Source organism: Prunus mume, linkage group LG8 (assembly GCF_029339155.1).
Source record: "Prunus mume cultivar Tortuosa linkage group LG8, ASM2933915v1, whole genome shotgun sequence".
Lineage (NCBI taxonomy): Eukaryota > Viridiplantae > Streptophyta > Magnoliopsida > Rosales > Rosaceae > Prunus > Prunus mume.
In genome coordinates this window covers 16,665,828-16,676,309 of record NC_142705.1, presented here as the reverse complement: position 1 = coordinate 16,676,309, position 10,482 = coordinate 16,665,828, and the positions used below count along the sequence as shown (strand labels likewise).

At 31.9% G+C, this 10,482-nt stretch overlaps 1 protein-coding gene across 2 annotated transcripts; it reads left to right on the top strand.

Moving 5' to 3' along the window:
* LOC107881688 (WAT1-related protein At1g25270-like) lies at positions 1-3,034 on the top strand. 2 transcript variants are annotated; one of them, XM_089042963.1, is made up of 8 exons: positions 1-157; positions 691-808; positions 925-987; positions 1,592-1,708; positions 1,799-2,051; positions 2,122-2,265; positions 2,425-2,576; positions 2,706-3,034. In XM_089042963.1, the coding sequence occupies exons 2-8, from the start codon at positions 693-695 to the stop codon at positions 2,863-2,865; spliced, it is 1,005 nt and encodes a 334-aa protein (XP_088899089.1). In that variant the 5' UTR covers positions 1-157; positions 691-692; the 3' UTR covers positions 2,866-3,034. The 2 variants fall into 2 exon arrangements, with proteins under 2 accessions (XP_088899089.1, XP_088899088.1); XM_089042962.1 differs by lacking the exon at positions 1-157 and having other exon boundaries at positions 429-808.
* Positions 3,035-10,482: the final 7,448 nt, after the last annotated feature.

Sequence of the window (10,482 nt, the reverse complement as noted above, 5' to 3'; positions counted from 1 at the left end):
TGTATTTTATTTTTTAGGGAGAGAAATGCAAAGAGTGTTGTTCTTTAATTTTCTAGTTGTATGATTAGGAAGGATTGAGGGAAATAATCAGGCTTTGAAAAGATTGAGGGAAATAATTTTCTAGCTGAACCACACAAAGATTTACTAGTCATCCATGGTAATGATATGTGTCTCTTTCTTTTCAAAAAAAATTGTTGGCAATTGTTGTATGGTATGGGTTTGTTAGTTGCTTTTCTTGCATGGGCTTGTCATATCCGTTTCATTTAATTTTTTTAATTTCAAATGGTAATTGACATAAATTTAGGAATTAAAATAGAAAAAATTCATGTTTGTAACTTTTTGAGTAATATATTTGTAGCTATTTTTTAGTAGCTGGTATATTAGTGGTATTGAATTATTCTAAGTACTTGAGTTGTAGTGAAATTAGGTAGTATATTAGTAGTTTGTAAGGTGTATATATATAACCCCCTTTCTCTAAAACTGAGTACTGCATCTTTATGAATCTTTCCCATTCTCTCTGTTCGATACCCCATGCTTAGTAATTTGAACTCTTTACTTGTCTTGTAGTTCCCTGTTGCTTATTCCTATTAATCCACCCTCCATTCTCCACCCTCTGTCTTCTCCCTGTATCTCCAATGAAATCAATAAAATCAATACTAGTATTGATTTTTGTACAACTCTTATTCACAGTAATGAACGTTCTCTACAAGATGGCTGCTGGACATGGGGTAAACCTGACAGTGCTCGTCGCTTACCGGATGAGTTTCGGTGCGGCCGTCATGCTCGCACTATCGATGTTATTTGAAAGGTCCTGCCTCTTTTTTTATTTATTTTTAACTTCCAGTCTTAAACAATTGGCTGATCTATTATAGCATGGATGTGCTTTAGTATAATTGGCTGGTCATAATTATTTTCAATTTGCAGGGACTGTATAACCAAGCTAACATGGATGGTACTCTTGAAAGGCTTTTTCTGCGGCCTATTTGGGTAACTAATTTTCCATCTTCTTATTACAATATCATAGAAAATTTAGGTTTTCCCCCTCAAATTTAGTTTTCTTTACGTGCAAGTGCAAACCATCACAGATATAATGCATATATGTATGACTTAAGTTTGTTGTAGAGGCGTAACCGGGTTTTAAAGTAGCATATATATGACGGCTTAGTAAGTATAACAGTAATTCAAAGAAGAAAGAAAAAATTGAGATATATAATAGGCTAGGGCTGAAGCTGGCTCTTTTATTGGTAATATATAGCGTCTTTCGTAGGAATTTGGATGAGTATAATGAAAAATCATCATTTTCACCTTAAAAAAAATTTGTCGTTCAAATGGTAATGGACATAAATTTAGGGATATGTAAGTTTTTTTTTTCGCCATTAAAATAGAAAAAAGTCTTGTTTGTAACTTTTTATACTCACCTATGCTTCTTATGTGTTTCCGATCAAAAATGCTTCTTATGTGTTTATCTCCTAATAGTTTAACACAACTAATCTTTATTTTAACCTTTGATTTATTGGTTACTTGATTAATTTTTTTTTTTATAATAATAATGTACCTATTTCGTGATAATATACCTATTTATTTATTTCAGGGGTTCGTTGTCAACAAACTTATACATTGAGAGCCTGTCTTTAACATCACCAACATATACAGTTGCCATGTTAAATCTGGTGCCGGTCATCACCTTTATCCTAGCGGTAATTTTCAGGTAATATCCTAGCAAAGCTCTTTTTATATATGATCTGTATAATTAATTTGCATTGTGCAAGAACTGTGCTTAATTTAATTTATATTTCAGGTTAGAGAAATTGTCCCTACAAACTACTACCGGTAAAGTTAAAATTATTGGAATAGTTATAGGCATAGGAGGAGCTATGGTGTTCAACCTCTACAGAGGCAAACAGATCAACATGTGGTCAACGCATGTTGATCTTCTCCATACTCATGGGGAGCCACACACGGCATCACACAAAAGTCCTCAAGGTCTTTTGTGGGGGTGCATGCTATCATTGGGTGGTTGCGTCTCGTACGCATTATGGTTTTTAGTTCAGGTTAGGTTTCTTTATTTCCTTTGTTTTCGTATTATTCTTGTTATTTATGTACCTTATTTTATCAATGCAGGAAAATCAGATAAAGAATTTCCCCTATCCTTACTCAAGCACAGCTCTAACGTCCCTGATGGCATCAATTCAATCTGTAATTTTTGCCTTCTGCGTGGAGAGGGACTGGAAGCAATGGAAGTTGGTACTTATGGCTTCATATTCGGTAGATAATATATATATATATTTTATTAGTGTCGAAAAGTTTTCTTTGAAAATAATAATGTCACTATTAATTAAAAGTGTTGTACAATTTTTCAAAAATACCTGAGTTTTAGTTGGAACCAGATCTGAGTTTCTATATTCCTCTTTGAATTTTGTTTAGGGAATCTTGATCTCAGGACTTGCTCTGATCCTAATGACATGGGGTGTAAAGAAGGAAGGGCAATTCTTTGCTTCGGTTTTTCAGCCTGTGCTGCTTGTGATGGTTGCACTTGCAGGCTCTTCCCTCCTTGATGAGAAGTTACATATGGGAAGGTATGACTTGTCTATTATTTTCTTAATTTCTTGTCTTTGTTACTTAATTAGTTTGTTGCCTTGGAGACTTGGTTTATAATTACTCTACTTTTTCTGGGCTTTCGTTAATTCATCTTCCTCTTATGTCAGCATACTAGGAGGGCTGCTTATTGTGGTTGGACTATACGCCATATTGTGGGCTAGTAGCAAGGATAAATCTAATTCTCAACCCACATCCGTGGAGGAGATGTCAATTCACTCAAGTATTGCACATGCCGAAATAGACGACGGGGATTCACCGTCATTGTGATGCTTTCACTGTCATTGTTTATATGTAAAGACGACGATTTTTAGTAAAACCATCGTTGTTCTGATGTAAAAATGTAAAGTTGCTTGCAAAACTTGAAAAATGTAAATGTTCTTTGCTAATCATACAACTAGAAAATTATAATATATATGGTGGGGATCCTATTTTCAAAGCCTTATTATTTCCCTCAATCTTTGCTAATCATACAACTAGAAAATTAAAACACAACACTCTTTGCATTTCTCTCAACAACAACAAAAAAAACAAAAACAAAAACACTCTTTGCATTTTTCTCCCAAAAAAAAAAAAAAACCTACACTCTTTGCCAATATTGAACCAAAAACTAAGTACTGCTTAATGAGAAGGAGTTTATCAAGTGCAGAAACTGAAAATTTGGATATTAAAATCTAAGAAAGAAGAGAATATCCATATTTGTAAAGTTCATAATGGCAATTTGTTTTTAAGAAGAAGATGCTTGCGCTAGTGAACACATATGCAAAAGAAATGAAAGTTAATTTGGGATGATACCCTTAAAATAAAGGGAGCTTTCACTAATATACTCAAAATAGGGGCTAAAATTATATATATATATAAAAAAAAAAAACCCCACATGGAATGCACTTTAGAAATACACCCAAAACTCATTTACTACATAAGAAATTAGTGTTGGAATTCCTATAAATTACGTGACTGCCATTGATCAACTTAAAAGAAGCCAAACAAAAAAAACTTAAATAGCACCCAAAACAAGCCCAGCCCAATTTTATAAAAAGACCCAAACAATTCATTACAAACAAAATATCTTGAAAACGGTAGCTTCATTAACGTGTCATGTTGATTAATAATTGTAATGTTCCACACATTCATTGTCATGTTGATTAATGGCTGTAATATTCCAGTCTAGGGTAATAACACTGCTAGTTTACTGTCATGTTGATTAATGACTGTAATGTTCTAATCTAGGGTAATAACACTGCTAGTTTCTTATGCCATCTTATTTCTAATGCATATCTACCCATGTAATGTTCCAGTCTAGGGTAATAACACTACTAGTTTCCTATAATATCCTATTTTTAATTCATCTTTACCCATGTAATGTTCCAGTTTAAGGTAATAACATTACTAGTTTCGTATGACATCCTATTTCTAATGCATGTCTACCCAGGTAATGTTCCAGTATAGGTTAATAATACTGCTATTTTGTAATGTTCCAGTCTAGGGTAATAGCATTGCTAGTTTACTGTGATGTTGATTAATGACTATAATGTTCCAGTCTATGATAATAACACTGCTAGTTTACTGTCATGTTGATTAATGGCTGTAATGTTCCAGTCTATGGTAATAACACTACTAGTTTCGTATGACATCCTATTTCTAATGCATGTCTACCCCGTGTAATGTTCCAGTATAGGGTAACAACACTACTAGTTTCTTATGACATCTTATTTCTAGGGTAATAACACTACTAGTTTCCTATGACATCCTATTTCTAATGCATGTCTACTCCTGTAATGTTCCAGTCTAGGGTAATAACACTGCTAATTTCCTATGACATCCTATTTCTAATGCATATCTACCCATGTAATGTTCTAGTATAAGGTAATAACACTGCTAGTTTACTGTTATGTTGATTAATGCTTATCTTGTTGCTATTTCTAATACATGTCCACCAAAGAAAAGAAAAAAGAACAAACCAGACCAACTCAAAACAAGCCGAGCCCAAATTGTTAATACTATTATGTCATAAAAGTACATTGTTAATACTATGTCATAAAAGTACATTGTTAAACAAAAATGAGATCCATAACTGAAATAGTAATAAAGGATAAATCGATCATCAAAACTTAAAATACATTTCGAAAATCAACTAAAATCTGAAGAGAAACACATAATTGAAGTAAAAGATCAAAAATCTCAAGTCTAAACCAAATGATGATGACGGCGACAATAAAGATGACGATGATGATGACAACGACGTGGTGAAATAGGAGTAGAGCTAAGAGCATCTGATTGAGATTCATTCAAGGTTCCAAACAATTCAGAAAAAAAAATATCAGTAGAAGCACGATTTTAGAACAAGAAATTGAAGGTGAAATATTGAAAATTGTAAATGAGATATGAAGAATATAGTTGGACCTGTCTTGCTCCAACATCGAGAAAGGAGAAAATAAATCTGATTTGGTTTTTTTGACAGATCTGGTTTTTGAGGAAAATTTGAACAGATCTGGGCAGATTTGATTTTTCTCTCTCAAATCCATAGTACAAGGGCAATATAGGTATTTTACACACACAAATAAACTAAAAAATAGCTATTAAATTTTTTAAAAAATTGACAACTATCGATTTTTGGATTTTTTTTGGGTGTGTTTATAGTTTTTAAATGGTATAGGGTTTCTTTATAAGACTATGTCTAAGATTGGGTATATAACTAAATTTGTATAAAATAAATACAAATAATAAAAGAAACTTAACACTTACGACATCAACAGTGATGTCCAAGTCTTCCATTATTCCGGATTCTTCAGATGATGAATGCCTTGTCTGCAAAGCATTTGTAAATTGTATAATTTTTTATTTATTTTTTTTTTCAGAACCAGCAATCATATTTTTAAGTCTAATGGTTGAACAGATAGACTCCTAATTCTTTTCTAAAAGGAACATTTAATCTTTTTATTTTATTTTATCATTATTAACAAGGGAGATTCACTATTATACCCAATATAGGAGCCCACATTTAAAAAAAAAACCCTATATAAAATGGACTTTAGAAACACACCCAAAACCCATTTATAACATAACAACAAGGCTTTTAACTTTTTTTGAATTACAAAACTGTCATTGATTTATTAAAACAAACCCGACCTCAAAACCTCATAAAAAAACTCAAAACACTTAATAATGCATCAAAGTAATTTAATAATCAAAATTAAATTCAATAGGGCTAGCTGTCATGTTTTGGTTTTTTTTTTTTTGGTTAGTTTATAGAAAAGAAATGATGTATGGTTTTTTTATAGTTTTAATGCTAAAAATGAGTATATGATTAAATATCTCTATTAACAATTTGATGCAGCAAAGCACATTGAAAGGACAAACAAGTAAAACAGAGTGCATCTTGCTTAATGGTTGATTCCCACAAAAAAAAATCGGGTTAATTCTATAAGAAGATCAGTTCTCTTTTAATTTTATTGTTTTGGCTTAAAGCATGTGTGATTGAAGCTACAAATAGAAGTTACTAAATAAATAGAACAAGTAGGTAAATAGTTGAGGTAGGTTAATTAGGTTTTGTGAGTAGTAAGTTAAATTACTAAATTAGCCTCAGTTTTAAATCTTTTATCTCACTTAACAAGGTCATAGGACAGTCCCCAGTAGATTAGATAAATTTTAGATTAATTCAGAGTATTTTAGACTATCAATTATATAAAACAAACAAATAAATAAGTAAAATAATAAAAGGGGTCATAGACATTTTGGTTGAAAAAGACGGGTCTTCAAAATAAGTCTTACATTCTTTTCACCCTAAAATATAGAAAACTAACAAGAAAACACAAGAAACTGAGAAAAATGTAAAGTTAAACTTAAAGAGTAAGTATTTGTTACTTTCTTCTCAAAAGACCCAAAAAAAAAAAAACAAAACAAAACAAAAAAAGAAGGTGCCAATGAGAATTTTTATGTGAATTTGGTCACATACAGCACACCCAAAAGAGAAGGAACTATAAGGGCCACTAGAGCTGCTTCCCCAAATCGCGTTGGGCGGCAACGATTTCCTAAGAAAATCAGATTTTCTACTTTTATCAAACGAAAAAATAAAAATATGAAAATAAGTGATTCTGGCACTGAAAACGCAATCCCAAACGAGTTCAATTTTCCTATTACCATTTCTCATGTGCCCACTCTGTTACCTATCTAACTCTTTGACACATGTCATTCCACTTAACTCAAGTTAACAGTGTTAACTTTTAATTAAATTATAATAAAAAACTCTAATAATTAAGGGAAAGTATCAGAGAAATCAAAATGTTTTCGGGAATGTTCTTGAAGAAGCCAGACAAAGGCAAAGGCTTTGAAGCAGCTGCGAAGCCATGCGTGATTTGATAATAGTTTAATTTAATCACATTCATTCCTAATAAAACTACCCACCACATTAATAAAAGAGGAAATTCCACCTTACACTACAAAAGAAAGTCTTTTGAATTCAAATTTCATCTCATGTAAGAGTTTGGCCCATTTCAGCACTATCCTTCCCTTGAATATTACCAAATGATCCTTCGGATAAATCCCACCGTCAGCGGCATCTGGCTTTGACAAAGGGATTACTTATTTCTCAAGTTTATTTTCTTTAATTTTCTTAATTGGAAAGTTGGTTTTATATTTTGGATTCTATTAAATGCACAGCCGAGCTGAAGCACACAAAGATTATGTGTGTCTCTTTCTTTTCAAAAAAAAAATTGTTGGCAATTGTTGTATGGCATGGGTTTGTTAGTATGCTTTTCTTGCGTGGTATGATCAATGACTTTATGAATCTTCCCCCTTCTCTCTGTTCGATACTCATGAACCGTATACTTGGTAATTTGAACTCTTTACTTGTACTTCGCTGTTGATTCCTATAAATACCTCCACCCTCTGTCTTCTCCCTGTATCTCTCTTTCCTAAAGGTTACCATTCATTCTTCTTTATCATACCATCTCCAGCAGCCATCTTGTAGAGAAGGTTCATTAGATTTTTGTACAAATATTATACACAATAATGAACCTTGTGTACAAATTGGCTGCTGGAATGGTATGAACCTCACAGTTCTGGTCGCCTTGGTCGTAATGTTTGTCCTTTCCATAATATTTGGAAGGTCCTGCCTTTTTTTTATTATTTATTTTTAACTTCCAGTCTTAAACAATTGTCTGATCTATTATAGCACGGATGTGCTTTAGTATAATTGTCTGATCATAATTACTTTCAATTTACAAGCACTGCACAACAAAACTAACATGGATGGTACTCTTGAAAGGCTTTTTCTGCAGGCTATTTGGGTAACTAATTTTTCATCTTCTTATTACAATATCATATAAAATTTGGGTTTTCCCCCTCAAATTTAGTTGTCCTTACGTGCAAGTGCAACCCATCATAGATACATAATGACGGCTTGTTTAGTATAACAGTATTTCAAAGAAGAAAGAAAATTGAGCTTGTTAGGCAGCTGTCGAAGCTTTTGATGTGGTTCCTCATTTTGGTATACATGTCAAACAAGAAATCATGTTGGAAAGTTTTAGTTAAGTGGATGAGTTACGATTTTATATGCACATATGTGTTCTGACATATCCGATAGTTGGTCATTCGATCGACCTCTGTTGTTATTTACTCAATACAGTAAATATTTGCAGAGTATGTTCAAATTGGTCTTGGATATATTGGAATGGTGTTGAATTTGAAAATGATCAATTTTAGGTCTCCTGTCTTTCTACATGTCAGTTGAAATATTTGCAGTTAACAGGGAGATTTTCTTTGGGATATATAATGGGCTAGTGTTGAAGCTGGCTCTTTTATTTGCAATATATATCGTCTTTCGTAGGAGTTTGGATTTATGAGTCTAATGAAAAATCATCATTTTCCCCTTTTTTTAAAAATAAAATTGATCATTCAAATGGTAATTGATATAAATTTAGGGAGTTGTTTGTTAGTTTTTTTTTTGGGCATTAAAATAGAAAAAAGTCATGTTTGTAACTTTTTACACTCACCTATGCTTCTTATGTGTTTTCGATAAAAAATGCTTCTTATGTATTTATCTCCTAATATTTTAACACAACTAATTTTTATTGTAACATTTGATTACTTGATTTTTAAATTTTTTGAATAATAATGTACCTATTTCGTGATTTATTGAAAACAGCATATCAATTTTTTCTTTCTTTTTTATGAATGATAATATACCTATTAATTTTCTAATATACCTATTATTTTTATGGATAATAGTATACCTATTATCTTTTATGAATAATAATTTCTCTATTATTTTTTGTGATATTTAATGCTAATTTCCATATACTTGACTAAACCCTAGATTAGTCTTTATTGTGCTTATCGATATTGTGTTATGGTGTTGTGTGATTCATTACTCGCAAAACATTTAGTTGGTATAGGTATATTAGTAGTATTGAATTATTCCAAGTATTGGAGTTGTAGTGAAATTAGTAAGTATATTAGTAGTATGTAAATTGTATGGGTAAATAATTTTAAAGTTTCCGTGCTATAGTTAAATAATTATTTATAAAATCTAGGTAAATTAGGTCAAAATATGGTAGGTTTATGTCTCGAATGTAGGAGTTACATGGACTTTTCTTCATGTAACCCAAATATTTGGGCCTCAAATCTTTTCGAAGATGGAGACGGACTGACCTTTTTGTAGTTTGGTTCTTTTACTAAAACAGAGCTAACAAGATGAGAAAGAAGGCTGAATCCAACAGATTGTCTTTTTACTACGATTCCAAAAGTGATGAGATCATCAATCAATTGGGTTTTTGAATTACGTGGAAACCAGGCAGTGAGACACTGAAATTGGATTTTGCATGTCTCTATAAAAAATTTCCAGAATTGAAGAAGACATGTGAAACTATAATGTGTCAAAATTTCGAAGAATTCTGAGTACAAATGACATTTCAAAATGCCCAAGGCAAATAAGCTAAACTGCTGGATTTTGAAAATTTCTGCTGTATAAGTTATGCTATGAAAACATATTTGAAACCATAAGATTTAAAGTCTGTTTTTGTCTCAAAAGATGCTGGAAGGGATTTGGTAGCACACCTGGCTTGGCTAATCAGTAACATATCAATATCACAGCACTATACCGTCCACACATAGAGCCTTACCCGTGAAAATTGGGTCATTGTGCCCGTACCATTTCAGAGTTTACGGGTCATTGTTGGTGATGAGAAATTAGACTATTGGAAACTGTTTCGTCATCTAATTGTATCATACAATATCAATGAATATGGTACTTGAAGAAAGTGCTTAAATTTCAATAACTCAATTAAGTAATAAAATGATATCGGATTCAAGTGATTTTTTTTTTTTGTAGAGATGATCTTTGAATGATTTCATTTTGCGTTGTAAACATAGTAAAGACAACATGCGCATGTCTCATTGACGACGTTCATCTGCGTGTTGTTGTTTACATTTTAACAACCCTCTTTGCATGTCTCTCCAAAAAAAAAAAAAAACATTCTTTGCATGTCTCTCAAAAAAAATTAAAAATAACTACACTCTACCAATATTGAACCAAAAACTGAGTACTGCATAATGAGAAGAGAGTTGATCAAATGCAGAAACTGAAATTTTGGAAAATAAAATCTAAGAAAGAAGAAAATATCCATATTTGTAAAGTCCATAATGGCAAATTTGTTAAAAAAAGAAGATGCTTGCGCTTGTGAACGCAGGTGCACAAGAAATGAAAGTTAATTTGGGATGATACCCTTAAAATAAATATAAATGATAAAAGAAACTTAACACTTACGGCAGCAACAGTGATGCCCAAGTATTCCATTATTCCGGATTCTTCAGCTGCGGTGGGTAGTTTGTTTTATTGGGAATGAATGTGATTAAATTAAATCTGGTAAAAAAAAAAGTGATTAAATT

Coding starts and splice junctions, on each gene's coding strand:
- LOC107881688 (XM_089042962.1), top strand. CDS start 636: ATGAAATCAATAAAATCAATACTAGTATTGATTTTTGTACAACTCTTA. Junction 1,709..1,798: donor ATCCTAGCGGTAATTTTCAG/GTAATATCCTAG, acceptor TTTATATTTCAG/GTTAGAGAAATTGTCCCTAC. Junction 2,266..2,424: donor TACTTATGGCTTCATATTCG/GTAGATAATATA, acceptor AATTTTGTTTAG/GGAATCTTGATCTCAGGACT.